At 53.4% G+C, this 22,146-nt stretch overlaps 1 protein-coding gene across 1 annotated transcript in view; it reads left to right on the top strand.

Moving 5' to 3' along the window:
* The window catches only part of MYH9 (myosin heavy chain 9), a 91,881-nt gene that overhangs the window by 11,763 nt on the left and 57,972 nt on the right, over window positions 1-22,146 (top strand). The window contains exon 2 of the mRNA XM_045462928.1: window positions 19,627-19,978. Coding sequence (XP_045318884.1) covers window positions 19,646-19,978 — 333 coding nt within the window. The 5' untranslated portion in view covers window positions 19,627-19,645. The remainder of the gene's footprint in view (window positions 1-19,626; window positions 19,979-22,146) is intronic.

Raw genomic sequence — 22,146 nt, 5'->3', positions numbered from 1 at the left:
GTGTGGGACACAAGTCTGTCCATAATGGCAGAAGGGAGTGGGTGTGGTTGTCAGCGGGGGGGGGGGGGCTCTCTAATAATCCAGCAGCATTCTTCCCATTCTTCCAGGTGTGAGGGGCTTTTCTTGATCTCCCCAGTTTATTTAAGTGCTTTGAGCCCCAGGTTCCTCCTCTGTAAAGTGTGGCTAATCTCAGTGTCCTTTGAGTGCCTCACCAACCCTTCTGTGAACTCCGCTCCTGGTGGCTCCCAGTAGGTGTCAATCCCCATCCCCTTTCCTTCTGTCCCTCGTTCCCCAGAGCCCCTTTTCCTTCTATCCTGCTTCCTCCTCTCTGCTGCCCAGGACCACTGCAAAGTATCAGGGGGCTCGTGGAAGGGACCGGGTTGTTCCCAGCTTGCTCTGCCTTCCTCACCGGGTCATCGCATCCCGCTCCCCCCCCCCACCCCCCAGTTCTTGTCAACCAGTCATTCTTGGAGATGGCTGGTCCCCTCTGATGAGCCATGAACACTGTTTTTACACGAGTGACGGGTATCACTTAATAGAATGCCGGTGCGGGGAATTTAGACTTACAACCCGAGTTGCTGCCCGATAATGCTTCCCCTCGGCACTTCTCTGTGCTGGCTGACCTACTTTTGGGTCTTGCTTCCTCCCATTCGAGGTGCTGCTCCTGAGACCCTTGTACCATGCCTTGCCCTTGGTGGGCACGTAAGGTCCGCTTGAGGAACCAGGAATATATATATTCACGCGGGGTGTGCGGTTTATCATCGGCACCTCTGCTTAGTTAGCTCCGCAACACCTTGGGTGGAAGGAGGGGTCTCAGTCTTAACCACTGTAGTGTGTCTATGTCTGGTCCTTACGTAACAGGCAGGGGGCTCTGGGGTTAGACCCTTGGTCCTGATCCTGATTCTCTCACTTGCCAAGCCACGCCCCCTTTCCGTGCCTGTTTTCCTCATGTGTGGAATGGGGTGAATAGAGTCGCCATAGAGGATTATGATGCTCAGTAAAGCTTGGCTCTATTGTTTATCTGTTTTATTGATACGCACATTTAAAAAACATCTTTTAAGCAAGCTCTAGGCTTGAACTCACGGCCCCGAGATCCAGAGTTGCATGTTCCACCGACCGAGCCCGCCCGGTGCCCCTGTTTAGACGCAATTTGTCCAGCGCAGTGCCAGTCTGTTATAAAAATATCAGTTGTTATCCATTTTCAAAACCCTATTTTAATCAGTTTTTTTGCTTTCGATATAAAGTTTGAAGTCAGGCTCAGTCTGATGCAATGCAAGTCTCCCAGTCCCATGAAGGTGGCGGTGTAAATGTTCCTGCTTTATAGCTGGAAAAGCTGAGACCCAGAGAACCTGAGTGCCGGGCCCCAGGTAGCGAGTGAGAGAGCCCAGATCCTCCCCTGCTCCTCGACGTTGACCTGATGCCCGATTTTTTTCTGTATCTGCTTTCATTGCCTCCCCTGCCTTCTCATCCCACTTCACACAGTCAATGGGGGGGGGGGGGGATGTTTATGAACCTGGGGTCGGGAGGCGGTCACGCTTTTGCACACGGCCTTAAAGCAGTGAGTTCTGGTGCTGCCCCGCTGGCTTATGGGCCCAGGTGTAAAATACAGCCCCTCCTGTCACTCCGAGACCCATCGGAGGGCAGCAGGTGGGGGTGGGCGGCCAGGTGTGTGAGATGGGGTCAGCCCGGTTCCTGCAGGGCAACTAGCTTTTCTCCTGCAGCTTTCCAATGCCGCCGCCTCCCGAGCGGCCTGCCAGCCGACAGCGCCCTGCTCTCAACCTGCCGTCTGCCCAGAGCCGGGCCTGCTGCCCGCCAACTGTTTCCTCCTTTTGCCAGAGCGAGTTGGAGGTGGCTGTGTCGCGCCCAGTGCTCGTTAAAAATGCCTCATTATGGGATTAATTGCTCCGTGGCATTTACAGGCCCCCCATCAGTGTTGTGACTTCTCGCCTCCGACCGGCTCCAACTCCTTCGTCCAAACCACCTGGAGTTGGTTCTGCTGACTTTCTGGCTGGCACCGCGAGCCTCGCGTCAGAGAAGGAATGGACAGTGGCCTCCGAGGGCGAGGCTGGGGATCTGGCGGCCTCTCCCCTCTGCCACTTACTAGTGCTAGAACCCCAGGCATCTTCAAAGTGAGGACCCTTCCAAGATGCAGAGCGCCCGGGTGCAGACTAGTGCAGTATCACACGGGGCAGACCAGTGTATTACAGGGAGGCTGGGAAAGGACGGCCCTCTTCCCCTTTAAAACGAGTCGCGGGCTTTAATTAGCCTTAGGTTGAAATAGTGGACGCCCCTCCCCCTCCCCCCCTTCTGGCTTTCAAACAAGAATCTGAAGAATGTGATCCTCTGTGCGGACCCGAGCAAAGATCAGGGGTAGGATTCAAAGCTCTTCCGGGGGCTTTACCAGGCAGCCTTTGTGCTCCTGGACCGGGGACATTCCGCATTGGTTGTGGCTGGAAGCCTCTGACAACTACAGGCGCTTTGAATTCCTGGCTCTGAAGGGGACAGCTGGGAGGGGTGGGGGGAGTCAGGTTAAAGAGGAGTTTGCCAGGGAAACGCGTCTGACCCAGGGGCTTGGCGTCAGCCAGGAGGACCGCCTCTGCGGTGCGTGACCGGGCAGATCGTGGGTCACCGGAGGCTCCTTCCCCTTCTTGATGATTCTGTCTGGTCTTTACAGACCTCACACGTTTGCTGCCTCACCAGGTGCTCAGAGGGCGAGCCGAGTGGTCAGGCAGCTAGCTGGCTGCTAGTCAGACTTCCGGGGCACAGACACCAGCTGCTATTACCTGCGTGCCCTTGAGCAAGTCACTTAGACGTTCTGGGCCTCAGTTTCCTCATCTGCAGAACCGGATCCTAGAAGAACGTACCTCGCAGTTGTGTGGGCTGGGGAAGCTCTCCTACGAAAAGCACCCAGAACTCAGTGCTAGCGGGTTTTATTTGTGGGGCTCAGGCCCGGTGACACCCGGTTTACGGATGAAGACAGGGAGGTTCAGAGCCCTTAAATAACATTCCCGGAAGGGCGCTTGGGTGGCTTCGTCGCTTAAGCATCCAATTCTTTCGGTTCAGGTCATGATCTCACAGTTGCGTGGGTTCGAGGCCTGTGTCGGGTTCTGTGCTGGCAGCACGGAGCCTGCTTGGGATTCTCTCTCTCGCTCTATGCACCGCCCCCCCCCCCCCCCCTTAAAATAACTAACTAACATTCCCAGAGATTCCCTCAAGCTCTGGGTAGAGACTCCCACGCTCACCCCAGGCCAGCCCTGATCACATTTTGCCCTGATCCCACATCCCTGGAGTGTGCACACACGTGTCTGTGTGCACCTGCCTGTGTGTGTACAGGTTTGTGTGTGTGCACGTCTGTGGGATGGGTTCGGTGCGAATCCGGCAGCTGTCTAGAGCAGGGGCCGCTGCTCCTTCCTTCTCTCCTGTGCGGCCTCGGCCTTGGCCCCTTTGGAACCAGACCCGGGCAAAGGGGCAGTTCTTGGCGGGTGGTTAAATAATCAGCAGCCGGGTTTCTGGTGAAGGATGTGGTGAGGTCATTGCTGCAGCCAGGCTCCCTGCTCAAGGACAGCTGGGGTGGCCAGCTTTTCAGACGGGGGCATCACCACAGCCTCCTCGAGGGATTAATTATTTTTCTCTAGTAATCTAACTTCTCTGTCGCGTGGGAGATACACGGGTTTTATCTCCACTCTGCGACTAGTTCTTGGGTGATTTCCCCCAGGGAGGCCAAAGGCTCTGGGATGCGGCCTGCCCACCCTGGTTTCTCTGGGGAGCTCGGCCCTGTCCTCCAGGCAGCCTGTGTGCCCAGGGCTGGCACCTGCTGGCTCACTTGAGAATAGTCCCAAGTGATGGCAGTGTAGGGAGGAGGGACAGTTCGGCGTGCAGGTTTGGATTTCTTGTTTCTGCAGCTCAGGGTGATCTGGAGCAGCCCAGGGGAAGTGGCCTCCTGCCCCAACCATCCTGAGTCCTTCACTTCCCACGACAATGGTCACTGTTGGCTTGTCCTGACTGCAGAGTTTGTCTTTTGCTCCCTCTGACCTCTTTTGTGAGATCCTCATTACCCCTCTGGAGAGTAACGAAGGACGAGAATCCTCTCAAGTCTTTGTTCATGCCACCTTGGTGGAGAAGGAGGCCATGCCAGAGTCCTTTTGCCTTTGAAATTGGAACTGGGGACCTGGGTTTGTGTGTGTGTGTGGGGGGGGGGGGCTTCTAAAAGTCCATGGACTGTACTTGAGGGTCTCGGTGGGCCCCCTAAGGTGGTAGGCAAAAGGTTCACTGCCGTCAGCCAGTTCTCAAAGGGGTCCTTACTGGCCGAAAGCGTTCAGAACCAACGATCCAGAGAGAACGTTGGGTTTCCTGTTTATAGAGTGCGTGCACGCGCGTGCACGTGCGTGTAAACAAGCCATCCACAGGCTATTTGCAGGCACGAGGGTCTGTTCACTAGGGTTAGGTTATGCCACCCCACGGGTGTAAGTACAGGGAGAGTAGCTTCTCTGAGCTCATGTCTGCAGGACAGTGGCCTTCCTCTCCCATCTGATCTGTCTTGCATCCAACTGTCCCTCTCATGTCACTTTTGGGCGTCTCTTCGGCATGGGGCTGGGGCTGGGGCTTGGAGGGTGATGTTCTGATTATAGTGGATTGGAACTGTTGTGATGCTGCACCGAGGAAACTCTGTCCTTGCCACCTTCCCCGTCCTGGGCTCCGGGTCCTCAAAGGATGTTTCCTAAGTGCCCAGTTCCAGGCAGTGCACTTTATCTCCCTGAGCCTCTGATTTTTTTATTTGTATTTTTATTTTAAAATTTTTTAACGTTTATTTTTGAGAGAGATTGACAGAGTGAGCGGGGGAGGGGCAGAGAGAGAGGGAGACACAGAATCCGAAGCAGGTTCCAGGCTCTGAGCTGTCAGCACAGAGCCCGACGCGGGACTCGAACTCTTGCGCTGCGAGACCATGACCTGAGCCGAAGTCAGGTGTTCAGCCATCTGAGCCACCTGGGCGCTCCCTCGGAGTCTTTTTTTTTTTTTTTTTTTTAAGGGGGAGGGTGGGGAGCAGGATGGCTACCAGGGCTTTATTGAGGTTGTCGGGATCAGGTGACAGAGCAGCAGGCCACGAACATGCCCAACACATGTCATGTGGGGCGGCTGCCATCCTACCTGCTGGAGGTTTGACCTCCACAGAGCCTTGCTTTGGCTTTGGACTTGAGCTGCTCTTTGGCCCAACTTGTGGTCTTGGGGAGTCACTGGACCAGCTCAAGCCTCATCTACCCAGTGACAGTTGAGTCAGATTGGTGTTTTATAGACCGTCAGCTGAGACCTCACTGGTGGGTCGTGAAATTACTTTCACGGGTGGCAACCAGGGTTTTTAGACATGAAATAAGATAGACTCGAATGGGAAATAATCAAGGTGAATAGTATGTATCTATCGTTTCATGAAGCTTTTCGTTTGACATGTTTGTGTGTATTATCTATTATCTGAATAGTCTTTATTTTATTTTATTTTACTTTTTTTTACCGTGGGTTGAAATTAAAGAAAAAAAGAAATGTTGGCACTCCAGGGTGAGATGCTCCGGGGGCCTCTTTCAGTACTGACTTTGTGTGGTTCCCGCCTACAGGTCTGAGCTGAGCTGAGTCTCCTCCTCCACTGCAGCTGAGCCTATAAATGGAGTCCCTTGCAAGATCAAGCTCTTTAACTCGAGTTCTTCTCAAAATTCTGGGAAATGAGCTACATTCCTGGGGTGGAATAAATCATGTTGAGTGAGGCTAGGCAGGATGTGACTTCAAACCCCCCGAAGTGGGCTGTGTGAGGGCAGTGCCGTGACTGACTCATTATGAGCTCAGTGGCGACACAGACTTCTTGAGAGAAGAGGCAAAAAGATTGTGGCGAGGGGGGCCCGCAGGCCCCGGGGCGCCACCAAGCACCACACTCCTCCGTTAGCCTATTGTGATCCTCACAATTGTTCTGTGAGTTGCACAGTGCGCTGACTACACTGCAGAGCTGGGACTGTCAGCTAGACCTGGTGGGGGCTGTACCTTCACATGCTCTCATGTGCTCACAGCTGTCCTGAGGGGGAGCTGGTCGCACTTCCGTTTTGTAAATGGAGAAATTAGGGCCCAGGGGGCCGAGTCAACGAAGCAGAGTTCTGTTGGTTTAGTTAAGCAATGGGTCTGGAATTCCTGGGCCAGCCTGGCTGCCTCCTGAGTCGGGTTCCTTCTCAGATGCCTTCTGGGAAGGTCATGAATAAGTTATCACCACTTGGAAAGGCTTGTCTCCTTTCAGCGATGAAGCTCATTATCAGAGTCCATTTGTATGAACGCTTGATCAATTCAGGAAGATTGTGTTGACCCCTGGCCAGTCATGTGTCTCTTAGAAACGGATGAATCAGATTTGACTGGAAGGGTGGGTGAGGAGGAGGAGGGCAGTGATATGATCCGGGAGGCCACCTGTCCCGAGCTTCTGCTGCCTTGCCTGCTAAAGGGGGAAACCACCACACCAGAGAAGGTGCAGGGTTATCGATCTTAGCGTCATGCCCTCTGAGAATGGATGGCAGAGAGTCTGGTGTTGGATGCCTGGACTTTGGACCTTTTGGGAGACTGTCACCTTCCCCGTGACTCCGGGTCATCAGTATTATGCTGCACTTCGCTGTGTCAAGCAGCGGGGACCCAGTGGTGACTGGGCCCCACCTGTGGCCTTAGAGCCCTCGGCTCAGCAGGAATAGGGTTCGGATGGCTGTTGGTGGTAGTGGTTACACTACTCAGTGCTTTTTTGGGTTTGCGTGCGTGCGTGCGTGCGTGCGTGTGTGTGTGTGTGTGTGTTATTTAAACAGCACTCAGAATAACAGGCTGCTGTAGGCCTGGTAGGCCCTGGACAGAGTGTTCTTCAAAAATTGCCTTTAGTTTCTCATCTCGGGTTGCATTTCTCAGCCGGCATGATGTGGACTCAGGAAACCAAGCACACTGTACTTTCCCGTTGAGACAGTGGCCGTGTAATTACATCTTTTCAGTATGGTTATTTTTCTGCATTGGGTTTCAGCAAACTGTGCTCACGTGCTCGAGGAAAGAAAAGCCGTCCTCTGGGCATAACCAAAGGGAGGGAATAGCCCCTCCGCCGCAGGAGTCCGAAGCGTTCAAGTTCCCCCTTGTGCACATGCGTGCCGCCTAGGCCTAGCCAGGTCTGGAAGGTGGGACGACAGGGTCAGTGTGTTCAAGGCACATTCCTAAGGGGAGGGCAGCTTCTGTCCACCTTGTCACACCTGGGGGCGAGGCTGGGGCTGATCTGTGCCCGGCAATTTGGGAGGAGACACTGGCCCAAGATATCTTGGTTCTCTTTGCGGTCTCTCCGGCTAGGCGAGGCACGTGTGTGGTCTCACTACACAAATATTGAACAATTAAATGCAAAGTCAAGGGTCCAGTGCAGGTGACGTAACTGCAGATTCGGCCAGGGGCCTGAGCAGAAGCTGCTGATGTGCTCCGCCCACCCCGACATCAGACAGGAGGGCTTGGGAGGGCTAACTTGGGCATGGTTGTTTTCTTGGACGGCCAGGCCCCCAGAAGACGCAACGTGAGCCTTGAACCCAAGTGTGTTGAACAATTCAGTTCACTTCCACAAGCACTGAGCGAGGGTCCTCTCTGTGGATCCTGGGCTCGGTCAGCACCTGTGTATGGGGTCAGGGGGACAGCCCCTGACTTCAAGGTGTGTGAGGGCCAAATGGAAGGTGGGCAGAGAAGCAGTGTAGTTCTGGTATAAGGCTGGTTTTGCTGGTATCGGCCTGGGGAGGCAAGATGAATAATCTCCTGGGGTGTTAAGAAAGGCTGCTGGGCTGATGGGAGAGGAACGGGTCTAGACTGGAGAGTGTCTGGCAGGGGACAGGAGAGGGGGGACTGGAAGGACAGTTGGGAGACGTTGGGTGCAGGAGTTGGTTGGGCTGTAAAGGCCACGGGGACCTTTCTGTTTAGGCGGATGGGCATTCTCAGTGGCAGAATTCTTGAATGGAACAACAGGGCCATCTTCTTGCTCTGCTTTCTGGCCCGATTGGTGGATTGATTCATTCATTAAGAACGGATCTTGTGGGGCGCCTGGGTGGCTCAGTCGGTTGAGCGTCCGACTTCGGCTCAGGTCATGATCCCGCGGGTCGTGAATTCGAGCTCCGTATTGGGCTCTGTGCTGGCAGCTCAGAGCCTGGAGCCTGTTTCAGATTCTGTGTCTCCCTCTCTCTGACCCTCCCCTGTTCATGCTCTGTCTCTCCCTGTCTCAAAAATAAAATAAAACATTAAAAAAAAAAAAAAACAACACAGAATGGATCTTGTGGGGCGCCTGGGTGGCTCAGTCGGTTGAGCGTCCGACTTCGGCTCAGGTCATGATCTCTCGGTCCGTGAGTTCGAGCCCCGCGTTGGGCTCTGTGCTGACAGCTCAGAGCCTGGAGCCTGTTTCAGATTCTGTGCCTCCCTCTCTGACCCTCCCCCATTCATGCCCTGTCTCTCTCTGTGTCTCCAAAATAAATAAACATTTAAAAAATTAAAAAAAAAAAGAAGAATGTATCTTGTGGCCTGGAGGACAGGGACGGTATCGTAGAGGAGGTGACCCGTTTGGTCTGTGTGACATCATCATGCCCGAGATCCGTGCCCAAGGCGCTGTGGCTGGAGAGGCCCTGGAAAGCTGGGCTTCTTACTTAGGTGGAAATGGCTGCAGGGGGGCTTCGAGTCCTGCTTCTCCCCGGGCCAGGCTCTTTTGTCAGAGGGTGAGATCTGTGCCTTCATTTGCCCCTGTCTTGTGACGTTTTACCACTTTCTCCCTAGCCCTGTCCTGGGGTTCTTCCCTCTCTCTTAGATTGGAAACCCCCCTCCTGGCTAATCCAGGCCACTTTGCAACTGATCACTTCCCATGGCCCCTCCAAGTGAGGTCAGGGAGGGTGATCTCTTTAAAATACAAATAGTGTGATGTCACCCTCCCGTCCACCCCCACGGTGGTAGCCTCCCCTGTCCCTAGACTAAAACCCACATTCCTCAACGTGGCTGATTAGATCCTAGGTAAGCCGCTCTGTTATCCCCTCTGCAGCTGCTCCCTCCACCTAGCCTCGTGCACCTTCTGTCCTTAACCTACCTAGGAGGACGGAACGTACAAAATGCTGGTGTCATTTTCGATGGTCTGGGTTTGTTGGACACAGGGCAAAGTCAGAATGATCCCAGGCCCTGCCTTCCGTAGTCAGGCAAGTGTGAGCATTTGTCAGTGTTTCCTGGGCTCTGAGGGGTCCTGGGAAGCCCCTCCATGTGGCCTCTGAGGAAGGAAGGGTAAAGGGGGGTGGTCTGTGGGGCTCTGGTGCTAAATTCCTCTCTGGCCTGTCTCTAGTCTGGTTTTCTTATCTGCTAAGCATCAACACAGGCTTGGGTTGGAATACCGCTCATGGCAACAAGTCCCAGCTTCTTCTGTAAGCAAACAGCATTCCTGAGGCCGGGTGGGGGGGGGGGGGGGGGGGTAAGGGGGCCCATCCTTCCCAGTCCTCAACGGCTTCTGCCTCCTGGGCTCTGGGCCCCGGGAGGACCCTCCCTTCCCCCTCCGCCTCCCCCTCCCCGGGGAGACCGAGCACCTGTGGGTGGGCGGCGGCGGTAAGGTCGGCCCTCGGTTGGCAGAGTGACTGAGTCCTCCCTGCAGATGACTGTTCCGACAGCCCCGGCGTTTATGCAGGGCTGCTCCTGTGTCCATTATCTTGTTTGAGCCTGAGAGCCAAGCAGCCGCTCAGTGCCAAGCCGGACCCCAATTCAGCCCTTCTGCCGCGGCACATCCCACCCGCCCAGCATTTCCCAGGCCGGCCCCGAGGAACGTTTTTCCTGCAGGATATCCCAGGGTACTTAGCCCGATTGGACACAGTGAAACGGGGTTCCGTAACTGCGGGCTCCTCAGGGCACTCTGTGTGCATCGTGACTGCAGGAGGGCCACGGGGAGGCGGGTTTCCAACCGCGTTTGGCCACGAAACCCCCTTCCTTCGTGTGAAATGACCGGTTGGGAGACACTGCACTGTGCCATGTTGTTCTCGGACTGGTGGAGCCTGGAGAAAGAGTCACCAAACTTCTGGAAACTTCTCATAGGCCCCAGGTGTCCTTCTAGGGAAGGATTAGGGCTAATGAGGTCAGGAGGAGGACAAGATCGGGAAGTTCTTACTCGGTGTCAGAGTCTTTCCTGGGAGCTTGAGTTGCAAGTCCTCTGATACAGAGTTTTTTCTTCTTCCTGTAGAGCCTGGAAATTGAGGTGACAGCTTCAAGGTTACAGGAATTGGGGGCACCTGGGTGGCTCAGTCGGTTAAGCACCCGACTCTCAGTTTCAGTTCAGGTCATGATCTCGCGGTTTTGTGAGTTCGAGCCCGGCGTTGGGGGGGTCTGTGCTGATGGTATGGAGCCTGCTTGGGATTCTCTCCCCCCCCCCCTTTGCCCCTCCCCCTCTCATGCTATCTGTATCTCTCTAAATGAATAAATATAAAAAATTAAACAAACAAACAAAAAGATTACAGGAATTGAGCGGGGGATTCAAAGCCAGGTCTGTGTGACTCCAGATCCGTGCCCATTCCATTCCATGACAGAGCATTGCGGACTTGTCTCCGGATTCGCGGGATGGGAGCTGCACGTCACAGTGGTTTTTTTCAAGTTCCATCTGTGCAGAATTGGTACCAAAGATCAGCGTTTACAGCACTTGCTTAGCAGACCGAGTGCCCCAGGAGAGGCAGGAAGGGCAGCCCGAGGTGGCTTCACGGGTCCTGATTAGGGAAGAGGCCACGCCACACCAGCCAAGTCACTTCTGGTGTCTCTGGTGGTAGATGGTAGGTGCCTCCACCTTGGTTCATCAGGAAGCACTAGAAGGTTCCAGAAAACTGAGGTGGTTTATTCAACCTCCTGCAAAGCTTCTGGGGACCAATAAATTATTTTCACTCCTATTCTCATCGTGGATCGAAAGCCCTGGTGTGCTTTTCTTTCGCTTCTTGTTTTGGGAATATAAGAACTGGTCCATTAATGGCTTGGGTTTTGCAGCAGTGAAGCAGCTGGGACCTGGATGCCGCCAGCTCGGGTCTCCTTCCTCATTCCCGTCAGCTCTCTAACCCTCTGGCCCTCCGCACAGCTCAGGGAGATTTCCCACCTTTATAGAAACCTCCTCCGTGACTCCTTCCTCCTCTTTGCCTTGTTCCTCATACATTCATTCTGGAAACCTTAACGGCACCTGCTGGGGTCAGGCATTGCGCTCGACGTTTGAAATCAACCGAATGAGACCTGCCTCCTGTGCTCAGAGGCAACGGCAGATCCGACAGTTCAGCCGTGTGATGGCTTATGGGAAGTCCTTTCGTAGTGACAATCCGGGAGGGCCCTGCAGAGGACAGAGCCTGCGCGGAGATTTGAGAGAGGAGGGCTTCTGGTGCAGAGGAGGGGGCACGAGGAGAGCGAGCTGTGAACAGGACTTGGTTATGAGGAAGGGCTGGAGATGAATGGGTGTGATCACGAAGGGCCTACTCAGCCTGCAAAGATGATGCGATTTTATTCGGGAGGAGATGTGGAGCCGTTGAACTGTTTCGAACTGGCGAGTGATTATCGATAGAAGAGGATATAGCACGCAAAGAGACGGGGCTGCTGAGTCATCCTGAAGGCAGCAGGGGTATGGATTGGAAGGAGGTAGAAGCCCCTGTGGAAGGCCGGGAAGGAGGCTGCTGTGCAGCCTGGAAAGGAGGGGACGCAGTCCTGGAGCAGGGCGCTGGCCGTGGGATTGACAGAGGGCTTTGCTAATCCACCCGAGAGGAGTTTACAGTGATCGCCTTGGGCGACCAGGCCGACGGTGTCTTTCCCAGAGATGGAGACCCAGAAGGGAGTGCGGGTTTGGGGGGGTTTAGGTGTCCTAGTACCTGTGGGTTCTCCGGGTGGAGGCATCGACTGCTGGGCATTCGGACGTATTTGAGGGGGTTTGGAGGAGGTTTCTGGGCGGGATACATTTATCTAGGTATCATCCTTGGGATTAATCCTGATTTGTCGAAACCTTTCAATAAATGGCATTTGATGCAATTCCCAGGTGAGTCAGCACAGCCATGTGAACAGCCCCCCAGAGCGTGGTTGCTGCCTGGCTTCCGTGAATCACCCGACCTCTTCCTGCCAGTGAACTTGATTGTGGAGCAGCTGCGCTGGAGGTCCTGGAGACTTGTGCCTTGCCTGGGGAGGCACATCAGCCTCCTTTGCCTGATTTCTTTCTTTTCTTTCTCTTTCTTTTCTTTCTTTTCTTTCTTTCTTTCTTTCTTTCTTTCTTTCTTTCTTTCTTTCTTTCTTTCTTTCTTTCTTTCTTTCTTTCTTCTTCCCTGTCCTTTCCTTTCTTTCCTTCCTTTCCTTCCTTTCTTTTCTTCCTTTTTTCCTTTCTTCCTTTCTTCTTTCTTTGTCTTTCTGTCTTCCTTCCTTCCTTCTTTCCTTTCTTTCCTTCCTCTTTCTTTCTTTCTTTCTTTCTTTTTCTTCTCTTTCTCTTTCTCTTTCTCTTTCTGTCTCTTTCTGTCTTCCTTCCTTCCTTCTTTCCTTTCCTGTCCTTTCCTTTCTTTCCTTTCCTGTCCTTTCTTTCCTTCCTTTCTTCTCTTCCTTTTTTCCTTCCTTCCTTTCTTTTCTTTCTTCTTTCTTTGTCTTTCTGCCTTCCTTCCTTCTTTCCTTTCCTTCCTTTTCTTTCTTTCTTTCTTTCTTTCTTTCTTTTCTTCTTCTTTATTTCTGTCTTTATCCTTCTTTCTGTCTTTCTGTCTTCCTTCTTTTCTTCTTTCCTTTCCTGTTCTTTCCTTTCTTTCCTGTCCTTTCCTTTCTTTCCTTTCTTTCTTCCTTTTTTCCTTTCTTCTTCTTTCTTTCTCTGTCTTCCTTCTTTCCTGTCCTTTCCTTTCTTTCCTTTCTTCCTTTTTTCCTTCCTTTCTTTTCTTTCTTCCTTTCTTCATTCCCTTTCTTTCTTTCTTTTCTTGACACTCAGGAATCTTTAGAGTATAGTCCAGTAATGGGTTCAGTCAGGTCAGATCCCTTAAAATACAGTGTATTACAGGGGCAGTCACTCCTTGGTGACCATGCCATCCGTAGTGGTCATCGTTTGGGTCCTGGGAATCACTTTTCACTAGGGACTTCTGTTTTAAGAAGTGTCCACTTCAGACTCCAGAGAGTGTTTACAAAGCAGAACTTTGGCTTCTGTGCAACCTTTGCTCATGCAGCTCGCCCTCGAATCAGTGGTTCTCGACTGGGGGCAGTTTTGCTCCCCCAGCCCCCATGCTAGGCAATGTCTGGAGACAGTTTTGGTTGTCACAACCGGGGGCAGACTGCTACTGTCGTCTAGAAGGTAGAGGCCAGAGACTCTGCTAAACATCCTGCAATACACAGGACAGCCCCCACAACAAAGGCTTACGTGGCCCCAAATGCTCAGGGTGCCGAGGCTAGGGAGCCCCACCTTAACTGATCACATCATTTTACGGTTTATGAAAGACCGCCCCCTCTTCTCCCTGGGCTTGAGTCCTTCTCTACCAACTCTTGCCCTCCCCCACCAATTCTCGTCCCCTTCCTAAGACTCAGTTTACATGCCATCCCTTCCATGGAACTCCCTGGTGCTTTGGGTTTTCCGCTGAATGACCCCTTCCTCTCTGTTCCTGCAGCGAGTTACATGTTCCTTCCTCTTTCTCCACCGAGTCTCGTGTCGGAGCTGGCCGTTTGCATGGTCCCCCCCTCCGCAGCAAATGTTCCACAGTGACAGACGTCCTGCCCCATTGTTGTGCACATTTAAGGAGTGTACGTTGAATTGAACAGCCTCGATAGATAGGGAAGACAGCATGCACGGTTGAGTCAGAGAGGTGGCATGCGCCCAAGGCCGCAGAACAAATGCTTCCTCGTCATCCATACGGCACATCTGTGTATCGGATGCCCGTCGTGCAGCAGCGTGCAGGACAGAAGGAAACCAGAGCGCTTGCTTTTTGTCCACTTGTTGTCCCCTTGTCCGGGCTGCATTGCCCAGGTTGGCTCTTTAACTAGTGGCATGGGTGTCTGTCCTGTCATCCCACTACATTATAAACTCCTTGGGTCCTTTATACCTTTGTCATGATATTTTTGCAAACAGACCCTCAGTATGTATTGATTCATTGAATAAGTAAATCTACGGGGGTTGACGATTTCTCTCTTTTTTTGACGCTTATTTATTTTTGGGAGACAGGGGGAGATAGAGAATCCCAAGCACACTCTGCTCTGTCAGCACAGAACCCGATCGATTGCAGGGCAATCGGGCAATGCACGAACTGTGAGATGGTGACCTGAGCCCAAATCAAGAGTCGGGCGCTTAGCCGACTGAGCCACCCAGGAGCCCTGGGGTTTGACAATTTCTATATCATTTCAGCAGCTGCCTTTGTAGAGCCTTTTGGTAACAGTGGAACTCAGGCATCTTGATAGTTTCACTAACTCCAAAGCAATGGCTATAAAAACAAAGAAAAGGGACATGTTCACCTGGGCCCTCTGGGGTGGGGGTGGGGACAAAGGATCAGAGGGGCCTCCTTGAAAACATTAGTGATGAACCTGGAACAGGCTTTCGGTGTTTGAGTTGAGCCCACCGGGTCTCTGAACTGGAACCTTGGCTCAGAGAACGGAAATAGCTCGCCCAAGGTCAGACCCCTGACCCTTCTTTTAGTGTCAGCAGCTCAAGAGGGGACTGTGACGCGTTCCTGCTTCAGACCAGCACCAGGAGGTGGGATTTGCAGCCTCGAGTCGGCAGGATCGGCGTCCGTGTCCCTGGTTTGCTTAACTGACCAGGGGGTTCTCAGTTTGTTTTCTCTCTAGCCAGCACCAGAGAGCTCACAGGGAAGGCAGTTGCGGTGGAAGCCGAGTGGGTCTGTGTTTGAACCTGGGTTTTGTGACTGGTGTGGGCCTCATTTCCCTCACCTGCGGGGATGGAGACAATGGAGAGCTTATTCCCAGGCTGTCACACAGGGTAGCTTTGAGACGGGTTGGGAGAACTTGAAGCCCTAGGCCTAGAACCTGGCCATGGAAGGCTTTACACAAACCCCGTTGTCGAGGAATCGAGAAGCTCCCGGCAGAATAAATTCTGTCTTTTAGGGGCTAGCCCTTCCTTTCTTAAACAAGTACACAAGTAACTAAAAAGAGAACCAAGCAAAGGGCAGGAAGGTGGGGGAGAGAGGGGGGTCCTTGGGAAAACAGGAAAGAGTAAAAAGGTCCAAGTGGGTGTTCAGGGGAAAGGGGAGAAGGCAGATAGTCAAGGAATTCCACTTTGGGTTGAAAGCAGAGGTTTTTGGTCAACCTATTTACTTTCAGTTTCATCATTTCCTGTGAGTCCTAATTTAGCCTCTGGTCGTGTCCTCTCGATTATGGCCTAAAAAGGCAACTACTTGGGTTTCTTGGCGTTGTACTGGCACCCGCAGGAAGCCAGTGTGGAAAGGGCCGGCCTCTGCCGGATCTGATCTCCAATGGGGAAAGCTGCCTTCTTTTTCCTTAACTCCTTGCTGGCCTGCGAGTCCCACAGATTTCCAGAATTTCCTGAGGTTCCCTAAGCCGAACCACCGGCCTTACTCCTGCAGACAGTTTTCCCAGTGCTGGCTTGGTGGCCGCCGCATGGGGACGCTGTTCACGGGACTGAGCCCGCCGACCCTGGGGGAAAACCTGTCAGGGCCATAACAATGCCTGGATGTTCCCCTGTTCCAGTCACTCCACTTCTGGGAATTGATCTCAAGATGGTCCACCATACAAGGAGAAAACCTAGTGCATGGTGGTTTAAAAAAAAAAAAAAAAAATCACTTTGGAATATCCTGCAGCCATGAACAGTGTTTCTCAAGGAGGCCCTGCAGCCAGCAGTCCTGAATTTGGGTCCTCGCTTCCCCAGCTGTGTGTCCAAGTGGGATTACTTCCCTCTCAGAGCCTCTGCCTCATCACCTGGAAAATGAAGCGTTTGGAGAAAATGATCAACAAGGAAACTAATGGCCCAGCGGGGAAGTGGTTATAGTAAATGGGAAAAATCCACAACGTGAAACCCCGTGCTCTGCCTGTGATAATTAAAAGTCTCAAGTGTTTCTACGAACAAGGACCGGAAGGACCATAAAAGAGACAGAAAACTGGGGTGCTTGGGTGGCTCAGGCGGTTGAGCGCCCGACTTCGGCTCAGGTCATGATCTCATGATTCATGAGTTCGAGCCTCGCGTCAGGCTCTGTGCTGACAGCTCGGAGCCTGGATCCTGCTTCGGATTCTGTGTCTCCCTGTCTCTGCCCCTCCCTCGCTCACTCTGTCTGTCTGTCTCTCTCAAAAATAAACAAACATTAAAAAAAGAAAGGGCAAACTGATGGGGGGGCGGGGCGTGGAGGATCTCAGGAATGTATGGGGATATTTGTCTTTCATTTTCAAAACTTTTATATTTTGTATAGTTTTTACAAAAGGGGCCACTCAGCATGGTCCCAGGCTAGGAAGGGGAGAAGTGGCTGCATGCCTCCCTAGCATCCCTTCTTTGATGCCCCTTTTCATCCCTTCCTTCCTTCTGTTCATCCTCCCTCCCTTTCTCTCTCTCTCTCTCTCTCTCTCTCTCTCTCTCTCTCTCCTTTCCCCTCTTCATTTCTAACAGCTCTTGACTAACGGCTTAGTCCATCTGTGCCCTTAGAGTTGACCGTCCCCTGAGTGCGTCGCTGGCAGCCCTGTTGGGACCCGGGGGCGCCTCCACCTGACTCAGGTGGGCACCGGAGCTCAGCTGCGGTCACCGAATATGGATATTCTTGTTTGCGCTGGTGGGAGGGCTTTAATAAACCCCATTGTTTGTGGTGACCTCTGCCCCCCACTGCCGCCATCCAACCCGCGTATTGACCTTGGCACTGCTGCTGACCCACATCATTCCAGCAGAGCAGTGACACCAAATGGCTCTGTCCCCGGCCTGGCCAAACAGGTCTCAGCTGAGTTTCATGACAGTTCTGCTCAGAGAGGGGCACGGAGGACCACCTACATATAGGGTGCCCACCTGTGTACTCGGCACCCCCAGAGGCAGAGAGGGGCAGCCCCCTGTGTTGGTCTAGCTCTGAGGCGGTCACAGCGTGCCCCCCTCTCTTATAGGAAGTGCGGCTTGGCCTCCAGGTCTCTGGTGGCCATTGGGGGTAGACAGTGCTGCCCCGTAAGCGCCCCCTTCCCTCCCACTGAGGCCTGAAGATAGGGCAGAATGAGGGGCCAGGTGGAGTGGTCCCCTGCCAGCGGCTGCCATGTTCACGGCCGGCCAGTGCACACGCACCGGTGGAAGACCAGGAGGGCAAGAACGTAACAGTTCTAGTGCGCCCTGCTTTTGGACCGGTCATGTGGTCCACACAGGGAAGGCTCCCTCAGCCTCCCTGCCTTGCCTGGTAGAGCCCAGTAACTGTGTGTTGACCGCTGTGGAATGTATTCCCCCACACGCCCCGTGTCCCACTCAACTTACCGATTGATCCAGCTTCAACGCCAGCCCGACTTCTTCTGTGGGACCCTAGGCACAAGCGTGCTAAGGAGACCCCAGGCCGGGGGGCCTGGTGGACCCATGACTGGATGGGGTGACAGTAGGCAAGTCACTGGCCCTCTTGGAGCCTGTTTCCTCATTTATAAATTGGGGGTAATAAAAGCTCTTTTGCAGAGCGATTGATGGTGACGCGAGGTTGATGTTGGTAGGTTAGGGACCTAATGACTGTCCCCCTTTCCCTTCTTCTCTTGGAGGGATCTCGTAAGAGGGCATGTGATAGGTATCCTCGGGTGTCTTCCCTGGGCTGGGTTAGGAGAACTCTTAATCAGCAGCAGACTTAGGATTTGGGGGGACAGGGTTCAAGTGAATCCTTCTTACGTATTGATAGGAGATTGTCTTGTCCATTTTTGGTTTGAACTTTGCAAAAAGGTTGAGACCCAGCAGCCGGCGAAGCCGTGTGCTCTGTGGTCCTTGCCAGTCCTCGGGCAGGGCAGTGGCATGAGGGGGAGACTGGCTTCGGGAGCCTGGGTCCTGAGACTGGGGAGGCTACCTGGCCAGTGGTCAGATGGATGGCACAGAGGGACAGGACAGCTGATATTTACTCTGGCAGAGGGAAGCCTTCGATTTGCCTGAATGGCCTGGCCAGTGTGGGAGCCGGGACAGCCGGAAGTAAGCTGGTGAGGCTGGGGCGTGCAGGCGGCCTAGACCCCAGCCTCTCGTGGAAGATGAGGCCAGGCCATCCCTTCCTGCCTTGTGGACTGCTGCCTGGCTCTGGGCCCTGCGTTCTCTCAGGGGGTGGTCCTTGCAGGTGGATGATGCCCCTGGTCCCCCAAGAGGGGCCGCAGGGCTTTGCTTGGCTGGGAATGTAAACAAAGCCACCGGCTGGGGTTGCTGGGGGAGGCTGCCAGGCTCTGTTCCTTGGACTTGCCTTCCCTCCTGTGGGGGCTGGGGAGAGAGCAGATTTCCTGGAAAACAACCCTTTTCCTGGAGCGTGTCCAGGGGAGCCCCTTAGTCTTGATCTGGAAAGCATTTAACGAGCCCAGATAAGGCTTGGGCGGCCCAGACTTTTCCTTTTGTTCTCTCTGTCCCAAACCTCCAGGCTGGGGAGGGGGCCTTGACCTCACAAGGGAAAGGCCTTCCTGCGTTGTGAGCTGGGCAGTGAGCTTCTGGGCTGCTCCCCTGGTGGCCGTGGGCTGGCTCTATCTCGGACCACGGTTTCGGAGTCCTGCGTTCAGGGTCCTGAGGGCCCCAGCCTGAGCCTGTGAGCAGGAATAAGCACTGTGGTAACCGTGGAAAGGCCACGGGACCGGGAGTCCTGAGTCCTCCCTGGGCGACAAGCCCCTGAACCTCCAGGAAGCTCCCGGATCCTCATCTGTAAAACGGGCTGAAGCACATTTCTTACCCACTCTACAGCGTTATGACGAGGATCTTTGGAGACAGCAAAGGGCGTGCGAAAGCATTTCATAAACCATTAAGCCACACCGGTGTGAGGGGCTATTGTTTCATCTTTATTTTGCAAATGAGTTTAAAAAAAAAAGACACACATGTGCTTCAGTTCTCCTGGACAGAAATGGCGAGGGGTGCTTTCCGCGTTAGTGCCCCGGGAGGGAGGTGCTCTCGCTGCTCATGATATTTCCTGGAGCCTGACTTTTCTTCTCCCCTGATTTCTTTGGGCTGTATTATCAAGACGGAATCAACATCTCTTGACCACATGTTTTTTGTTTTTTTGGGTTTTTTTTTTTTTTCCCTCTTGGTGGAACTCTGTGAAATAAAAAGTTTTTTGAACTGACAACTTCCATTACGTGCGGTTGCACTTTTTGCCTTTTTGGGGGGCTACTGGGAAACTTGTTTTCGTGGGAGGTCCTCTTGAGCTGCGTGGTCACTTTCCTGCCTCGGCAGGTATAGCACAGTGACTATGGTTGCATCTGCCTTTGAGACTCAAATTACACTCGTCATCCGGCACGGCGGTCGTTTATAGATTTGTTTGGTTGTGGCTGGATCCTAGGATATACCTTACCGTTCGTTTCTCGCAAGATCTCTGACAACAACTCGTTTTTTCCGTCGTGTACATCTTTCTCCCAGTGCCTCCCAGTTGCAGAAGTTTTGCTCTGCTCTAATGCCGTGCCGTTTGCAAAGCTAGGAGGTGCTCAGCGCTCCTCGTGTGGCTGATGTGGCTTGTACCTGACATTTTGTCCTTGTTTGTCCCGCAGGTCCTGGCTGTAAGTCACCATGGCGCAGCAAGCTGCTGATAAGTATCTCTATGTGGATAAAAACTTCATCAATAACCCGCTGGCCCAGGCCGACTGGGCGGCTAAGAAGCTGGTCTGGGTGCCTTCTGACAAGAGTGGCTTTGAGCCCGCCAGCCTCAAGGAAGAGGTGGGCGAGGAGGCCATCGTGGAGCTGGTGGAAAACGGGAAGAAGGTGAAAGTGAACAAGGATGACATCCAGAAGATGAACCCACCCAAGTTCTCCAAGGTCGAGGACATGGCCGAGCTCACGTGCCTCAACGAAGCATCGGTGCTGCACAATCTCAAGGAGCGTTACTACTCAGGGCTAATCTACGTGAGTGCGGGGCCGGGCCCAGGGCGCAGGGGGTGCGGGAGGCCCGGGTCTGTCCCGGAGCGTTGGGGGTCTTGAAGAAAGCTGCGGTGACATCCTCCAGCTTTGGCACGCGAACATCCTAACGGAATGTTGTCGCGGCATTATTTTACCTTTTCGCATAGCCCGAAACACGACAGGAAGCCTGTTTGAGACCACACATAGGGAGAACATCATGATGTATATGTGTGGGGGCCCACCCACGGGCCTTGGTCCTCAGTCTCGGTGGGGACAGGAAGGATAGTTCCTTCTAAAGCAAGGGACTGCCATGCCCTGGTTTCCCACCTCGCTGCTCCTTCCTCCTGCACCTCCTGGTCCCCTTCCCCCTCCCCATTTGCTCAGTCTCATTTTGGAGCCTCCACCATCTTGTTCTTTTTAGAGCCCTGTGGGTGTGGCTTAGTTCCCTGGGGAGTGTGCTTTGAGCGGAGATGAGGACTTGAACCTTTGGTCCATGCCGCTTGGCGGTGCCCCTGCCCTGTCAGGCTTAGCGTCCAGAGAACAGCATGTGTAAAGGGCCCGGGGCGTGCAGAGAAGGCGCGGTCCCTTCTCTCTCTCTTTTTTTTTTTTTAACGCTTATTTATTTTTGACAGACAGAGAGAGACAGAGAACTAGCAGGGGAGGAACAGAGAGAGGGGGAGACACAGAATCCCAAGCAGGCTCCAGGCTCTGAGCTGTCAGTTACAGAGCCTGACGCGGGGCTCGAACCCACAAACTGTGAGATCGTGACCTGAGCCGAAGTCAGTTGCTTAACCAACTGAGCCACCCTCTTTCTTCTGGCTTAGCTGGGCTACCTGTGCACAGAGACAGCTCCTCGCCATAGCGTTTTTCCCGTCTCCTGTGTAATAGGCTGCAAGATCTTTCAGTCTTAGGGTCACAAAAGTTATTGCTAATTTCTTATTTCTTCTGTTCAGTGTCCCAGGTATTTCCTTCTAGTTTTGTCCCAGGTAGGGAAGAACAACCTGGCTCTTACTCCTAAAATAGCTCTTTGTTTAGGTATGTTGTTATTGTTTACCTTGGCCTTCTTGGTCTTGGAGCTGAATAAAACAGTTCTCAAAACTTTGTTTGAATTGGAGGAAGAAAACATCTCGAGATGCTTACCACCCTCTCGTTTCATAGATGGGAAGCCCAAACCTCAGACCCAGGGGTCAGCTCATGATCACATACGCACTACAAGGAGGTGCTGGGCTCCTCCTGGCACACGGATGGCGAGTGGCCCCCACAGAGTCGGCCATTTTGTTTTCTATACAGTTTCAGGGTGACCTCAGCACATGTTTCCACAGGGCACTTGCCCTGCCATCCTGGACTGCTACTTCCGAGTGCCCTGCCACATGCCAGAGTCCTCTGTGAAGTCCCAAACCTCTTGGATTGATTGCCCAGGAGTTCTGACCGAGGCTGTGTTACCTTGCCGATTGCTAAATCGGTCCATGATAATGAAGTTCTTATGTCCTGCCGTTGAAGACCACCCTTTGGGGATGGGCCTGATTAGTCAGGAGCTACCAGAAAGGAAATACACAGAACCGTCTTCTTGGAAAAGTCCTTTGTAGGCCAGCTTAGCCCAACCTGCTGATACGGCAGGTGAGGAGAACTGAGGCCTAGAGGGGGCAAGGGCCCAGTGCAGGATCATGCATCCTGAGACTGGAGCTCGGGGCTTTTTGACCCTCAGCCCAGCTATCTTTTCCTTGGTGAGAATGTCGTATGGACAGCATTAAAAGCCCCTGTCCCTAAGGATATTAACCACTGGAATTCAGAATTGGCGACTGGTAGAAAAACAAGGGGCCTCTGAGAAAGCATCGTTTGTCTGCTGGGGCAGCTGGGAGCCAAGTCCTATTGTCTGACAGTGGGACGCCCCCCAGGCAGGCTCCACAGCAGATCGTGCCCACTCTGCTGTGCCCCTAAGCTGACACAGGCTCTGCTTGGTGAAGCAGGGCGATGAAGGTCACGGCACTTGGGGCCTCCAGGTCCTGGTTCAGGTCCCTTCCCCACCACACGCCGCGGCTACGAGGAACCCCACTTCCTCGCAGGCGAGGACTCATGAGTGTGTGAACGCCAGCCAGTACCTGGCTCACGGCAGGGTCCGGACTGTGCAGCTGCTGCCATTTGTTCTAAGTGAAGGTGGCTGGTTCTAAGTGTGC

Source organism: Leopardus geoffroyi, chromosome B4 (genome assembly GCF_018350155.1).
Source record: "Leopardus geoffroyi isolate Oge1 chromosome B4, O.geoffroyi_Oge1_pat1.0, whole genome shotgun sequence".
NCBI lineage: Eukaryota > Metazoa > Chordata > Mammalia > Carnivora > Felidae > Leopardus > Leopardus geoffroyi.
The sequence above is the reverse complement of the archived record's forward strand: the minus strand, read 5'-3'. Positions and strand labels throughout refer to the sequence as shown.